At 36.3% G+C, this 17,887-nt stretch overlaps 1 protein-coding gene across 1 annotated transcript in view; it reads right to left on the reverse strand.

Annotated features, from left to right (window-relative positions):
• The window catches only part of LOC112503834 (putative disease resistance protein At3g14460), a 6,912-nt gene extending 2,077 nt beyond the window's left edge, over nt 1–4,835 (reverse strand). The window contains exon 1 of the mRNA XM_025107824.1: nt 1,058–4,835. Within this exon, the coding sequence (XP_024963592.1) occupies nt 1,058–4,835 (3,778 nt within the window). The remainder of the gene's footprint in view (nt 1–1,057) is intronic.
• Between the last annotated feature and the right edge of the window lie 13,052 nt (nt 4,836–17,887).

Genomic DNA, 17,887 nt, shown 5'->3' on the forward strand with positions numbered 1-17,887 from the left:
CTAATTATATTTTATATTTTTTATATTTAAAATGAGATGTTTATCCTGTATTTGATTGTGTTTATCTGCAGTTAGTTACACGAATTCAGATATGGGATAAAATCGGATAGGGATGAAATCGTTTAGGGATGAACGGGTTTAAGAGTTTTTAAGAGTTTTAAGAGTTTTACCCAAATACTTTATAATATATATATATATATATATATATATATATATATATACTCAGATGCTCCTGTTTCCAAATTAATTGCATCCATCTGTGTTTGCACATTCATTGGCTGTAAGTGGTGTTGAAGTATGAAATGAGTTGTACTTAGAATAATGCAACAATGGAGAATGTTAAGGACAACTATATGGTGATGCAGCTCCATCATTTTAATTATAATGAATTATTGAGAAATTAAAGAAGGTGGTGAAGCCTAATTAATTAATTAATTAAGAGCTTCATGTTTTTAATACTACGTACAATTAAATGTTGTTTACCTAAATGCTTATCCGGTAAGTGTTTATCATTAGAAGTAAACACTATAATTTATTTTATTGTGTAAGATTCTAATAGATCAAAATGTATCTCATGCAACAATTTACGTGGTAAGTGTTTACCCGAATAAGAGTTGTCACCCTCGCTTACCGGGTAAGACTCTCCATCTTTATCATCGTAATTACAGGATAAGATTCTTGGCCCTTGTCATGTTCATCCGGTGAGAAAAATTACCCTGTAAGTGCTTACCGAGTAAGTGTTTAGTAGATGGCTCCTTAGCCTTGTTATCTTCAATGAGGCCATCTTTTATTCCAGTCAATCCTTGAAAATATCACTAATTACAAGACACAAGTTTGTTGTTAATATGCCAATATATATATATATATATATATATATATATATATATATTAAACCGCAAATAAAACTAATTAAACAAGTGAAAGCAGAATGAGAGAAGGACATACCTCATACTGGTGTAAGGTAAATGGGAGATGAGGGGCCAGTAGGAGCCTCTTCTACTCCGGTTAATGCATGTGGGGATATGGTAGGAGCCTCTTTTTCTTATTCTTCTGCTACACCTTTCTTCCAGATTCGGGCAGTTATATATCCACAAACTCAAAAGTGAAGGCAACAATGTTTGTGGCAGATGTTTCATCTTTGGGCAATCATCAAAGTTGAGATGTTGGAGGGAGGTGAGGTGTTGGAGTCCCATTGAAACAGATTCCAGTTTCTCAAACTTGATTATACAAAGCCTAGTAAGAGATGAAGGAAGAAGATGGGACAATTCACTAAAACTAGTCACATCTTCCAATTCTAAACTTAGGCGGATAAGTGAAGTTGGAAAGTTCTGTGGGCCCCACTYTGACATWGGCTTCTTCAATCCTCCTATTCCAAGTTGACACAAATTGGGAGGCCAAAGCCCACGAGGAAAGGAAGCATCCATACTTGGACACTTTTCTATCCTCAAATATATTAACGAGGTGAGATTCGACAATTCATGATCAGGAAATGACTCCAGACTTGGACAATCTCTTATTTCCAATTCTTTGAGGTGAATGAAGCAACTCAATCGCATGACCGATTTCAGATTTGACCAATCATATATTCTTACAGTATCAAGCATCCACATGCTTGCATTGATAGTCTCCTCTGATCTTCCACCTCCAAATTCCTTTTCCAATAGCTTCTTACACTCATAAATGGAACATGACTTGAGCTGCTTCTTCCCTCCTGTTGGGAAGGAGATAGATGTAATTGAATCACACCCAAAAATGAACAAGCTCTTGATGCTATTTGAACAACTGCAATGCTCCATCCTACCACAAAACCATATATCCAACATCGTAAGAGATGTTAGTTTGCTCCCACAGTGATCCTCCTCTTTCTCTCCTAATCTCACCAAATTATTACACCTTCTCATCTCCAACTTCCTTAAATTCACAAGAACCTTACATGCTTCTGTTTCTGATTCCCACACGTATCTTATTTCATCACACCTCTCGATTATTACTTCTTCTACCACCCCAAGATGCTTCATAACACCTCCCCACAACTGATCGGTTAGGCCTAAAATAGAAACTATTTTCAACTTGGTGATCGATGAAGCCACTTGAACTAGCCTTCTCAACACACCATCACTACATTCATCTATTTCTAGATCCCTTAGTGAAGGTAGTTCTTCAACTGAGATTTCAACCAATTTAGGACAACCCTTTATACGAAGCGTTCCAAGGCATGGATACACTGGATCTACAACCCCACCATTATACGACCATACCTCCCACCCCTGCATATCTTCAAAACTGAGAATTTCAAGCGAAGGAAATGCGAGACGTTGCAATTCGACAACTTTCACCCCRTCCATGCCTTGAATAAATAACTCCTTAAGTGATGGTAGYTGCCCAAGTAGCGGTAGAGATGTGCATTTTTTACARCCACGTATTGATATATGTGTCAACCCATTAAACGCACTATCCCCAACCCAGTTTGGGAACTTTATACCCCCATATGACACAATATTAAGCTTTTCCAAATTTTCATTGCCGGGATTCAACACATCAAGGACCATGTTTTCAAGTGTTTCATCTCGAGAACCATCAAATACATCACTCCATTCCACCTCTAACTCTCTAAGCCTCATTTGCAATAAGTTCGCCTCCCGTGCATGCATTGCATTTTGCACTTTGTCCAGCCCCTTGATGCAAATCATCTCATGGAGATTCTTCAAGTCTTTAAGCTTGGTTAGTGGAAATTCATCCGCTCCTCCAATCGTGATCTTCGATAGAGTTTGTAGGTTTTTCAACTCACCAATCCCTGAGGGCATCTTATTCAAAAGTGGAGTATCTCTAATGTCAAAATGACGCAAACTTGTAAGCTTTGAGAAACTGTTGGGCAACTTGGTTAATTCATGACATCCAAAAACGATCAAAGTCTGTAAATTATATAGATTGCAGACATTTTCCGGTAGATATCTGATTTTAGTTTGACCTAAATTAAGATACCGCAAATGCTTCAAACTGCCGATTGACTTTGGAACCGTGATTATATGAAGACAAGCCAAATATAGGACCCTTAACAGTGGAAACTCATGAAGTAAGTCATCCAAAATCTTATTAGATAAGAAGAACCCATCCCATTCTTCGTATGGCTTAAACGATACTGCTAAGAATGTTCTCAAATTTTTAGCTCCTATAAATGCTTTAAGCTTCTTGTCACTTATAAACCGCTCACAAACAAATGAAAGATGGCGGTACTTTTCCAAGGTGTCCATTCCAACACCCTTCTCCATCTCATCTTCAGACCTCCAAAAAAACTCTCCAGCAACAGATGTGGCCAAGTCATTCATCAAGTCATGCATCAGAAACAATGAATCTTCGTTAGGGGCTTTTTGAAAAAATGATCTTGATAACAACTGTTTAAAATAGTTATGACCCAAACGTTCAACTGTTGACATGCTTTCCCTTGAGTGGTGCAAAAACCCTTCTGCCATCCACAATAAAATCAACTCTTCCTTTTCAAACAAATAGTGCTTGGGGAACAAAGAGCAATATGCAAATAACCGCTTCAAGCATGCACTAAGATCGTGATAACTTAGTCTAAGAGCTGGAATAATTCCATCTCCCGTCTGTAGGCTCCATATCTCATCACTCAACAACTCCTTCCACTCTACTTCATCTGCTTTTGTCCTCAATAACCTTCCAAGTACTCTTAGACCTAATGGTAAGCCATCACATTTTTTCACAATACCTTCACCATATGGTCTAAGATTTGGATGTGAATCAAAGTTACTTACACCTAATGCATGTTGACAAAATAGAGATAGAGCATCATCATACGATAGACTTTGCAGATGTTCTAAATTATCACAACCCAACTCTCTGAGCAATTGCTCCTTTCGAGTTGTGATGACAATTTTACTTCCGAGAGCCCCTGCGTGAAATGGGCGCACAAAGGTATTCCAGTCCTCATAGCTTTCGCTCCACACATCATCTAGCACTAGTAGAAACCGTTTATCTGTAACTTGTTTTCTAAGATCTTCTTGAACTTGATTAACATTTTGAAATTCCTTGTTTTCCCCTGTCACTGAAGCAAAGATACTTTTGCTTATAGTGAAGATATCAAACTCATCTGAAACACAAACCCATGCCTTGAGTTTGAAGTGGTTTTGCACTTGTGTTTCATTGTAAAGAAGTCGGGCAAGAGTGGTTTTACCTAGCCCGCCCTTACCAACTATGGGTACGATATTAATGTTTTTATTGATTGATTCTTCCCACAACAACTTGTGGAGCAACGCCTCTTTCTCACCTTGTCGTCCAACTATATCAGATGCATCTGGCAAGGAGGTCTCATAGTTTCTACTCATAGTTATTGGCCTCCCATTTATCACACTCAAACCAAGAGTGACTTTTTCCTTCTCTAGATCTTGTAACTTGGTGGTAATATCTTTTAACTTGTCATGCATCCTAATATTTGCTGAAAAACTAGTGGAGCAAGTTGGGATGAGCATTCTTACCTTGCTTGAGATGGCTCCCAGTTCCTCTGCGATGAGCTTGCGATGCATAGCATCAGTTGCCAAATTGTCGAGTATATCGTCTATGTCGTAAGTCAAATGCTCGAGTATATCGTCTATGTCGTAAGTCAAATGCTGGAAACGATTCAACCACCCTTTGATATATTCATCTCTTATTTCCTTCTGAGAAGCATCATTAAGAAGAGCTTGGATGTCGGTTAATGATGTCTCCCATTTGTTCACCTCGATGTGAATTTGGGAATAGCGAGCAAGTTTCTTAAAGGCAGCAGATCCCAACTTTTCAGCGAGCACTTGAAGGATGGGAGAAAGTAGGATCTCAGCCATTATTTAGCTAAGAGAGATGGATGCACACAGAAATCAACCATTCTTTTATAATGATCATATCAATTATTTTGTTTTAACTGTTGCAAAAATTATCGGCATCTGCTGGTATTTCTCTTCATTAATTCTAGATAGAGTAGAGGTAGGTAAAATGACATTAATATGCATGACTCATTAGATTCCAAATGTTTCTAAATATATATTTATTTTATCAAAAATAATCTTACTACTTACCTATTTTTGTATTTCAAAATCCACGTTGATGATGAATTGATAGACTTTTTATATATTGTCGATATTATAGTCGAGAAGACGGAATATTTTCTCCCAAATAATTATATAGAAAGTAATTTTTATATCGTTTTTTAAAATAGAGAAAAAAAATTAATTTTAAATAATTCTATGAAGCTTAATATACGGATAAGAAATGATTTTTTATTCATAAGATTGAATGTATTATTATTTTTAAAAAAAATTAAAAATATACTAAATGACAAATTTATAATATATTTGAACAATAAAATCTCAAAAATACAAAATTTACAATAAAATAAAATGTTAATATCTTTGATTCATCAGCGACAGACCGTCTTAGAGGCTGTTTGGCAGTTGCCGGATGGTTTAGTTCATAATGGTTAGAATGGTTAAGTGTTGAATGAAATAAGGTTGTTTGGTGACTGTTATCTGAATAACAACAAATTATCTTTTTAACTCTCTGTATGATTTAGTACTGAATGGAATATAGTTAGTTGGCATGTATCTGAATAAAACAATTACTATGCATATATAACTACATATTTCATATTAATCCAAAGAAATATAACATTACTAGTTCAAAACAAGGTTTCATATTAATCCAAACAAGCATAACATTACTTTTTCAAAATCTAGAATAAACAAAAACATAACGACCAAATTCCAACATAAAAGTTTTTGAACAATTTTTAATTTGGCAGATTTAACATTAACTGATTCACAATTTGGTCACGTAAATTAGCCATGTATTCATTGTTTTGAGTACCAAAAGGCCTTGCATTCATGTCATCTTCATCGCCTCCCTCGATTTCTTTTTGTCCCTCGGCAATAAACATTGTTGCAATCCATGAATAACTGATCGTGGATATTGCATCTTCGTATAAAATTATGAACTGCAAAGCAGACAATCACAACGTTTCTTGGTATGCGAAATGGATAGGGAGCCATTTGCTTTAAAATAGGAAATCTTGCCTTCAAGACACCATAGGCACGCTCGATAACGTTTCTGAGTTGTACATGAACATGGTTGAACCTTTATTCTATTTTCAAGGCACGATGTCGTCGGAAATCAGCAAGACAATACCTCGTATTGCGATATGGAGTCATAAAACCACGAGTATTGGCATAAACAACATCACAGAGATAATATTTATCTACAATCTAAATTTGAGCTTAACACCATTATATAAAATGTATAAGAATTTATAAACATTTAAAATTTGTACACACCTCGTGGAGGAAATGGAAAGCCAGAGGTTGGACTAAAAGCAACTTCTCTCAACACTCTAGCATCATGTGTTACATCCTCCCATCCAACCCAAACATACATGAGAAGCATATTAAAATCACAAATACCTAAAGCATTTTGATAACATTCACCTCTTCATCTACCTCTATAACGAGCTTGCTGATCAACAGACACGATTGCATGTATGAGAGTTCCATCTAATGCACATATTGCCTCATTTATTTTGAAATAGAAATTAATACAAAATATAACAGGTTTGTTGGTTTCAAATATGGTGACTTCGGATTATCCGTAAAGTGAGTAGTCGTCCTGAGATTAAATGGTTTGTATAACAGATTAGATATCGAGGTTAATAATAAAAAAAATGTGTTTTGGAAAGAGAAAATGAGAGCATTAAAGTGGAAAATGAAATAATGGAAAATGAAATAAAGGAAAGTATTGATGCAATATATTTCTTTTTATTTAGTACAAAATATGAAAGAGGTAGGACTCACTAGGGCTGTAAACGAACCGAACGAACACGAACGGAGGTTTGTTCATGTTCCTTCGTTTAACTTAACCGAACAAACGAACGAACACGAACGGTAAACGAACGAAAATCTTTGTGTTCATGTTCGTTCGTTTAGAAATCAGGTATGTTCATTTATGTTCGTTTGTTTAACATGTTAACGAACGTAAACGAACGAACATAAACGAACGTACTAAACGAACGGGCTAAACGAACATAAATAAATATTATTTGAATTCAAAGTATATAAACAAAAGATTATATATTAAATTTAATATATAAACGAACATAAACGAACGAATATAAACGAACGTAAATGCACGAACGTTCACGAACATAAATGAACGAACGAGACTCTTGTTCATGTTCGTTCGTTTAACTAAACGAACAAAAAAAATTGTTCATGTTCGTTCATTTATTAAATAAACGAACATAAACGAATTTTCCGCCGAATGGTTCACGAACAGTTCGTTGAACGTTCAGTTCATTTACAACCCTAGGACTCATCATGATGCCGGTGCCCAAATTTCCTTTTCAAACTAATTTCACATCATTAATAAATTGGATTTATTTGTTACATTAAAAAAAAACACTACAATGATTGTATTGAACAGTTTATCCAAATTAAGAGTCGAAAGCAATTATGATTTGTGAGTACGGTTAAGGAGGCTTTTTTGTTTTTACACAATAGTTTAGAATGCTTGGTTTATGAAATTTGAAACAAATTTTTTTATTATAATCTAATTTATCGTAATAAAGTAACTTAATTTAGGTTTGATAATATATTTTTTTTATAAAAACAATAATTAAGTATTCTGTTAGAACTCAATAATTATTTTAATTAGATTTTAGATTTTTATTTGATTATGTTTATGCACAGTTAGTTACATGAATTCAAACATAGAGCTTTAATAAATTGTACTTATGCACAATTTACTTGTAATCTTGAATTTTAAGTAATATGCATTAATAAACAGTATTTTATGCATAAAAAATAATTTTTATGAGTTTTTGTCAAATACTTTATAATATAGTATAGATATATATGACGGGACAAGATATAACTGAGTGAGACAAAAATGTAGTTACTTTGTCCCACCAAAATAGATGAAAAAAAAAATCTAAATACTATTTGATCTGTATCATTTATACTATTGTATATATAAACATCGTTTAAGGAATTTGAGGGATAATTTAGTCATCTTAACATTTTTGTCCTGTCATGTCCAAATTCATAGAAGATTATATATACAAATTATTCAATAGCCGTATCAAACACCAAATAGATAACCAGACAACCAATCTAAATTGGTATGGTTTACATATTAGAATCACCTTACAACAATTATTGTCACTATAAAAAAAATTTAGTTCCAAACTTTGTGTCGGTGCATTTATTAATAGTAAATGCTTTGAATGGGTCTCGACTTTAATTCAAACATGTGCAATTTCAATTATTGTGACTTTAAACATTTTCCAAAGTGCTTATATTAAAAATATGAAAAACTATTTTGAATTAAGAGTTTAATGTAATGGTAATTTTCAATATAAAAGTTGAGCATCAGGATATATTATTTGTGTTTGTTTGAATAAAATATATGTTAGCAGTTTTAATGTTGATTTGAAACCGTTGAATACTAAATATTTACGTAAAAACGTTAATTACTGGCAGGTTATGATTGTTCGTGTTCACATGTGGGCACAAAGTTCTCACAATGGCGATGCAAATGCACACTGACACTATGATCGCTTGCAAGTAATAAAGTGGTAAAAAATACCGAGATCGTTCCATAGGGAAGTGACTACTGAGATTCAGAGATTTTCATGAACTTCTTGCACGAGTTTCGGGTTGTAAATAAAAGTTGGGTTTTTGTTTATAAAAAGACCGAAAGAGGACCGAACTAGCGAAATAACGAAATAAACTTTTTATATTAAAGAATGGGCATGAGTGCAAGTGTTCCTTAAGATAAAATTAACAATAAAATTGTTAGACTTTTATGAGTTGTTTATAAAAATTTCAATCTCTAGAAAGTGAACTTTTACAACCGGACCTCATAAAATTTCATAAGGTTTTTACATTTACCACTTCGAGACTTGCCGATCTAGCCAAGAATTAAAAGAAATACGATTCTTACCCATATCTCTTTGTGATAAGAATACTCATTGCTTAACCCCTACCTAAATGCATACAAAATTCGCGTCTCCACGTAATTATCAAAGACTCTCTCGAGTTCTTTGTGCATCACTTAAGCCGTATTTCAGATCCGCCCATCTCTGGGTCTAAGATCTAATATTAACACTTCAAAGTGATCGGCTTATCCGCGTCGAATTTATGTCTCGTCTTAAGTGACCAAGTTACGAAGTGGAAAAAAATAAAAACACCCAAATATTATATAAACATCCTAAGTTAAACTCACGCCTATACAAGTAATTTAGCTAGACATAATAAAAGTAATATAAGACATTAAATAATACTGAAATATAATCTGCATTAATATAAAACTAAATTACAAGTACAAGGAAATAAAATGTTAAAGTACAAATAAAATTAAAGACATTAATTAAAAACTTAATAAAATAAAGAGAGGGATAAGAGAGAAGTGAGACACACTAAAGGGTATTGTGTCTTGCATCGTTCCTCCAAAAGAGCTCCCAAGACATTTATAGGGGGAGAAAAAGAGAAAGGACAACCAAAATGATTACCCTAAGGGTAATAGTACAAAGCATAAAAAATGCAAATAAAATAAAATAGTTACATCAAAACAGCTCATAAACAGCTGCAGGAAATATTTGGAGGAAATATCTGGAGGATTCTTCAAGCTACACGTTTTCCAAGAAACAGAAACAGAATTCATGGACTTCCCACAGTGGTGCCACAGTGGGCAGTTCTGCCAGAAAATACAGGTTTTTAGAATAAAATTTCTTCCTTTGTGTTTCATCATCTTTTTAGAACTTTTTAGAACAAAAAGGGAAAAACAAGAAAATTGGGTATTTAATAATAACAAAAAGGAAGGAAATAAATAAGAAATAACTCTTAAAAATAAGAGTTATCACACCCCTAAACTTGAGATATCATTTCTCCTCAAGTAACAAAAATGAAAGGAATATAAACAAAGAGGAACAAGAAAGCATAACTTACGGAGGGACATTGAAATCTTGTCAGGCTTGAGTGTTGTACAATTTCCCTTGTTTGATCTTCGAGGTGCAAAAATTAATCGATAGGACTTTTATCGGGTTACTGTACTTGGCTAAAAAAATTCCCCCAAACTTGTCTTGGAATGACAACAATTGTTTTGAATGATTTCGACTTTTCGCATCTTTTTGTTGTGTGTTTGACACTTTCAAGAAATCCAAGAAGTGATAATCACTTTTGCACTTCGGGTTAAAGCTTTTTCCTTTATTTTGTCTATTTTTTTATGTCTTCCAATTTTCCGAAGACATTTGGTATTTCAAGAATTTTTCAATACTTTGGAGCACATACTCCCCCAAACTTAAACCGAACAACGTCCGCATTGGAGAACCGGGTTTAAAGTGTTTGATTTGGTAACGATGGAAAGTGTTTGGGCCAAAAATGAAAGATGACCCACGTCTTTTTAATTTTTGCAACTCAAAGATTTCATCAAGGAAATCACACTTGAAATGAAAAGAAGCCAACGATATACCAAAAATTATCAACGGCCAATAATAACTAAGAACGAGTTAGAGTAGCATGTAACCAAAATACCTAAGCAAATGTCAACGACTGCCTTATATGAACACAAAAAGAGGCGGTCGAACGAAATATTAAACACCCACCAAAAAGAAATTGTTTGAGTTTCAAAAGTACTGAAGAAACACCAAGGAAGACATTCAATCCATACCCGTGTCATCCCGACTAGCGGATGGCTCACCTGTGGCATCCGGAATGGTGGTCCGCCGAACTTTTGGAAGTCAGACTTGGGGAGGGCAAATTCCTCCGGAAAAGCGTGGTATATCCAAAGCTAGCATAACATTCTTGTTTTAGAGAAACTTGTTCACAACCCGGTTTCTATCTCTTGTGTACATCCAAAAATTTTCTGAACAAGCCGTGAGTCCGGCAACTTCGTCTTCGACTTGAGTGATTCTTTCGGTGATCTTGGCTAAAGCATCAACAATGGTCTCCATCTTTTGGTTACATTCCTCCAACTGGCTGGCCATAAGTGACAACCACACCTCCGAACCATAACCCGTAACTGTAGGTGGTATCGGCGATATTTCGGGTAGTGGTCAGAGGGACAGTTGTGGATGGTTTGGAGGCAGGAACAGCGGCATCTTCGGGCACTCGTGGGCTGTTGGCAGTAGGCCCAGGTGCGACTTGGGGTCCGGTAGCATCATCGGCTAAGTTTGCATTCTCATGGTTCGGCTTGTGCATGCGATTAACCATCCATTGGTCAAGCAATGAATGGTTAAAGGTGATGATATCATGCTCCGATACAGGTACCCTCGTGGCTGTCAGAAGCTTTGTGATCAAACCTGGAAAAATTAAACGCGAACTAGCTCGCACAGTTGATGTTAGTATTGTCGAATATGCGAGAGCGCCCACGTCGATAGGAAGTTCCTTGATGATACAATAGACCAAAATACACTTCGCCCTTGACAACGTATGATCATGCATGAACGGCATGATGTTGTGTCGAGCCTCAAACGTCAAGTGCTCCAAATGGCAGCCTCTAACGTTAAGTGCCCAGACATCAAAATTTTCTTACGGTTGTCTTGAGACCAACCGTGTCGGGGAAAAAGAAGAGCCCGTGCAATCTCCTCCTCCGGTACATCAAATCCACCATCAATAAACTGTCGGTATGAACACACAAACGGGGCAGTGAGACCGAGCACCGAGTTTAGCTTCGGTGCCATCCAATTTACCCGTGTTCCTCTAATGACTATGGTGTCATTTTTTGAACTCCCGATGGTTGTAAATTTTTTTTTACCAACATCTCGTTGACTTCATGGAATCGCAATCATATTTTCCCAATGATGGGTAAACAAATGGTGCTTAACGCACATCAACTTATCACTAAGTTTCGGGTCAAAATCCCGCTCACAAAGAAATCGATTATTGCAGATGAGATCGAATTGATCATCAAAGGATGAAGATGTACCTCGATTGTGTGAAACAGTCCGTTTTCGTCGACGTGTGGGGGCTGGAGTTTCTTCGTCTTCCGGCTCATAATCAACATCGTGATCCTCCGTCACCTTTGCCTTTCCCTTTTCCCGCCACTGTTGTGATCTTGTGTTCGACCCACCCGATGCCTGACTTGAAAAGCGAGTTTGCCTTCGCTCAACCGTGGGGGCTGTCACACTAGTTTTGTTGGGCTGTTTACCGGCACCAACGATTGTTTTTTCTCGAAGGGAAAAGTCTCGGCTTGTCCTCCCTTCGGTATACCTTCAAAAATCGAACATAATGTCGTCCAATCCTTCATCCTCACATTCCCCCCATTTGGTTTAGGTCGAACCTTGAGTGATTTGGGGAAATCGGTGGTGAAAGGGCTATGGCTGATTGGTCGACATTGGTGATGGGGGTAGTGGTGGGTTATGATGGTGCAATGGCGGGTGTTGCATTCGGTGTATGTAAAGAAATGGAGAATGGTTTTAGGATTATGGAAGACTCCGATAACTGAGATGATAGAGCCACCCGAGTGAGAATGGCCATACCATCATCATCATAAGTAAGCACAGTGGTGGTTGGGGGTGATGGGGGTAATGAGGGAATAGTGGATGGGGAAGAAAGAGAGGGACTTATAGTGGCAGAAGGGAGGTTGCGGAAGGCGGCGATCGTGCTGGCGGAGGAAGAGCCTCCTGTTGCCGTTGAAGATGGCTCGGTGGAAGAAGCAGCAGGCTCGACAGTTTGCACATTATCGTTGTTTGATGTGGTAGCGATCTGTCGCCGATGAAGAGAGCGCCGAGAATGGTGGTTACAGATCGGCTGTTTAGGGCGGGCCATAGGAGAAGGTCGTCGGTGGGTTTCTTGAGGGAGAAGTGAGGAAGATGAAAGAGTGAGGGGATAGTGGGGTTAGTGGGTATTTTGTTTTTTTTTTAGTTCTTACGAAGGTAATATGTAAAAGGTGGATGTAAAAAGTGAAATGATTATACTCATTTTATCTTTTTGTTTAAAATCAAATGTGACTCAATGATGATTTCATTGAAATGATGTCCCAGTTGTTGGTACAAGTACTTGTACATGATACAAGTCTTCCAACCAAATTCAAAAATACACATTATTTTTGAAAAAATCACTCAAAATTTTATTTCCAAGAGTTTTTTTTCACAAAAATGGTTATTTTAATGAGAATATCATTTTCTTTTCATCATTTTTGAAAAAAAAATTGAAAATTTATTTTATCACATTCCCATTGACCTTTTATAAAATAATGTAAAATACCAACCATCAATGGATAATAATCCAAGACTTGTCTTTGCCCAATGATGTAGACCCACAAATCCTCTTTTCACTTTCTCCAAGGTTTACCTAAGATGACCTCACATGTCATTTCCTTAAAAACTCAAATTTCCAGTCATTTTCAATTTATTAAGAAAAATGTATTGGTTGACACAAGAAATAAAAAGGCTGCAGATTTCCTTCCAAAACTGGATGACCAAGACAGTGAGCACGAACTTCCCACTGTCTACTCTAAACATCAGAAATTCCTTTATTATATTTTTTTCTTTTCTCCATTCTTGCCTTCAAAATATTTATATGGTTTGAAAATTCTTTCCACAAATTACTGGGCTGGATCGATTATTCCCTCCGGGAGGAAATACTTTATCTGATGCCCATTAACCTTAAAAATGTTGTTATCTTGGGGGTTTAAAAGATACACAGTTCCGAATTTCCCCACATTTACAATGGTAAATGATCCGAACCATCTCGACTTAAGCTTTCCGGGAAAAAGCCTTAGTCGAGAATTAAAAAGGAGAACATTTTGACCATTCTCAAAAATCCGATGATTTATCCTACGATCACGCCATACTTTTGTTTTTTCCTTGTAGAGTTTGGCATTCTCGTAGGCATGAAATCTCCATTTTTCCAATTGACTAAGTTGAAATTTTTTTTTTTGCTCCCGCCAAATTTGCATCCAAATTAAATTTCTTAATCGCCCAAAAAGCTTTGTATTCCAATTCAAGCCGGAGGTGGCATGCTTTACCAAAAACTAACTAGTACGGTGACATTCCCAAAGGGGTTTTGAAGGCGGTTCAGTATGCCCATAATGCATCATCCAACTTGAGTGACCAATCCTTACGATCTGGTTTTATGACTTTCTCCAAAATATTTTTAATTTCACGGTTAGAAAGTTCGGCAAGACCATTCATTTGTGGATGGTATGCCTTAGCAACTCGATGTTGGATATTGTATTTGGTAAGAACGGTAACTAACATTCGATTCATAAAATGCGTCCATTCGCTTATCAAAGCTCGGGGAGTTCCAAAATGGACAAAAATTATTATATGCAAAAAATCAATTACCGTCTTAGTATCATTCTTTGGGCATGCCTTAGCTTCGACCCACTTTGAAACGTAATCAACCGCAACCAAGATATATTGATTATTGAAAGATATAGGAAACGGTCGCATGAAATCGATGCCCCAAACGTCAAAAAGTTCAACTTCAAGGATATTATTTAAAGGCATTTCGTTTCGTTGGTACAAGTTTCCCATTCTTTGACATTGATCACATCTCTTTACAAAATCAAATGCGTCCTTGAACAATGTTGGCCAAAAAAATCCACCTTGTAAATTTTTTGCGGCCATACGTTGTCCACCGAAATGGCCACAATACGACAATGCATAACAATCTTTTAACAAAGAGGGAATTTCAAAATTTGGAACGCATTTCCGTAAGACTTGATCTGCTCCCATTTTGTAAAGAAATGGATCATCCCATAAATAATGTTTACAGTCATGAAGAAATTTATTAAAGCGTTAACCTTGAAGATGATGTGGCTTAAGACCACAATCAAGGTAATTGGCGATATCAACATACCATGAAATTTCATCAGGAAAAGTTTCTTTTATCACATGGTTTCCCTCGCTTGAAACTTTGCCTCCAATCCTCGATAAAAGATCAGCTATTTGATTGTCACAATCTTTGCGATCAACTATCTCTAGATCGAATTCTTGTAAAAGAAGAACCCATCTAATAAGCCCCAGTTTAGCGTCGGTCTTATTAAAGAGATATTTGATGGCAGAGTGGTCCGTATGCACGGTGACTTTAGTGCCAATCAAGTAGGATCGAAAATGATCGAAGGCAAATACTACCGCAAGTAATTCTTTTTATGTGGTGGTATAATTTAATTGGGCCTCCACAAAGGTTTTACTTGCGTAGTAGATGAGATAAAAAATCTTGTTTCGTTTTTGTCCCAAAACGACACCTACGGCCTAATCATTTGCGTCACACATAATCTCAAAAGGCATGGTCCAATCTGTGGTAATGACAATAGGCACCGAGCCAAGAGCTTTTTTAATAGTTTCAAAAGTTTTTTTACATTCGGAGGTAAAGTCAAAAGTTTGATCAACATGTAATAGATTACATAAGGGTTTTGCAATTTTAGAAAAATCTTTAATAAATCTACGGTAAAAACTCGCATGTCCCAAAAAACTTCAAATGCCTTTGACCGAAGATGGTTTGGGCAATTGCAATATAATCTCAATTTTTGATTTATCAACTTTCAAACCATTTTTAGAAACCATGTGACCTAAAATAATTCCTTCTTGTACCATAAAATGGCATTTCTCCCAATTTAAAATTAAATCATGAGTTTCACATCTTTCCAAACTTTTCTTTAAATTGGCAAGACAATTTTCAAAAGATGTACCGATGACGGAAAAGTCATCCATAAATACTTCCATGGTATCTTTAGTCATATTCGAAAAAATTGACATCATGTAACGTTGGAAGGTAGCCGGTGCGTTACAAAGGCCAAATGGCATACGTCGAAAAGCAAAAGTTCCAAAAGGACAAGTGAAAACTGTTTTCTCTTGATCCTCGGGTGCAATGTGAATTTGGTTGTAACCCGAATATCCGTCCAAAAAGCAATAAAATTCTTTTCCGACCAATCTATCTAACATTTGATCAATGAAGGGGAAAGGGAAATGGTCATTCTTAGTTGCTAGATTTAATTTCCTATAATCCATGCAAATCTGCCATCCAGTGACTGTCCTAGTGGGGATGAGTTCGTTTTTTCATTGGTGATAACCGTCTCCTTTGTGGATGCACCTTTCCAACTCTATTTTCTTCCAAAATTATTTTATGTTGGCATAGAGATGGACTAATTCCTCTAATGTCGACAATGGTCCAACCTATGGCTCTTTTGTGAGCTTTCAACACCTTTATCAACCTCAATTCTTGTTCATTACTTAATTTCAAAAAAACAATTACGGGTAATTTTTCCTCCTCCATAAGATAAACATACTTAAAGTGATTAGGTAATGGCTTTAATTCTAAATCGGGGGCTTTTTCTATGAATGGTGGATGGAAAACTTTATCCTTAAAGTCAAGTTGCTCAAATGCCGCTAAATCTTCCAAATCTTCCAACTCAACATTTTCTTCCAATATGTCCTCAAGAATTTCCCCAATGTTATTTTTGTAGGGAACATCAATCAAAATTATTTCTAGATCTTCACTTAAAGCATTTATGAATGAACAATCGCCTACCTCACCATGAAACTTAAGGGAATTAAGAACATTAAATTTCACTTCTTGATCACTAACTCTCATGGTCAACTCCCCCCTTTTGTACATCAATTAATGTTCTCTGGGTTGCAAGAAAAGGTCGACCTAAGATGATTGGGACATTCTTGTCAGCTTCATAGTCCAAAACTAGAAAACCGGCCAGAAAAATAAATTTATTGACTTGGACCAAATTATCCTTTATTTTACCCTTAGGATACACAATGGATCTATCCGTCAATTGTAAAGTCACGGTAGTCGGACGGACTTCTCCTATTCCTAGTTTGTTAAAAACTGACAATGACATAGGGCATGACCTACTTCTTTTACTCATATAGAATATGGGATGGTAAAACTTCCCGGATCTTTTAACTTGGTAGGATTTTTACAAGTAAGGAGTGCACTACATTTTCAAATTCATTCAACCTTCTCTTTTTATTTAGAATATCTTTCAAAAATTTAACATAGCTTGGTATTTGCTCGAGAGCTTCTACCAAAGGTATGTTAACGTGGAGTTGCTTAAAGATGTTCAAAAACTTCTTAAACTGCTCGTCCACATTTTTGTTTTTCATTCTTTTTGGACAAGATACGTTTTGTAAAACTAGAGCTGGTTGAATAGATTTGTTTGGCTGGATAGTGGGCACAACCTTCCCACTGTGGGAAGTTTCAGCAGAGAGCTGCACATTGCTGGAAGTTGAAGCATGGACTGTTTTCTGGACAGAAACAAAATTTTGAATTTCTTCATTGAAAGGACTCAAAATTGGAAAATTTGACATATCAAAAGTATGTGAACCCTCGTTTTGATGTGTTGGTTTTTCGACGGTTTCACTTGTGTCATCATTGACTTTTGAACTCTCCTCACTCAACACAGTCACGACTTTGATATGTTCTTTACCCTTAGGGGTTTCCGTGTCACTAGGCAAAGTTCCTAAAGGTCTACCCTTGAGATCGGCAGCAAATTGGCCGAGTTGGGTTTCAAAACTTCTTAACATTGCATTGGTTTGGTTTATAAAATCTTTAAGTAATGATTCTAATGAACCATTACTGTCCGATGCATTTTTCCTAGGCATGTGTGAGTGTGAGGATTGTCCATTTTGGTAGTTGGGTGAAGCACCTTGCCCATATCCCGGGGGATTTTGTGGCCGATTTTGGACTTAGGTTACCCAGGGGGGTTGAAGTCCAGGATTTCTGGCTCCAGAAAAATTGGGGTGATTCCTCCAATTTGAATTGTATGTGGGAGAAAATAGGCTATTTCTAACATGACTCCCAACATAATTTACCGAGACGGGATTTCCGGGGCAATATTCATAAGAATGGCCCTCACCGCAAAAGATGCAAGATTCAGTCATAGGTGGATTGGA

This window comes from Cynara cardunculus, unplaced genomic scaffold (genome assembly GCF_001531365.2).
Source record: "Cynara cardunculus var. scolymus isolate 2C unplaced genomic scaffold, CcrdV1 Un_Scaffold_3966, whole genome shotgun sequence".
Taxonomy (NCBI): Eukaryota; Viridiplantae; Streptophyta; class Magnoliopsida; order Asterales; family Asteraceae; genus Cynara; species Cynara cardunculus.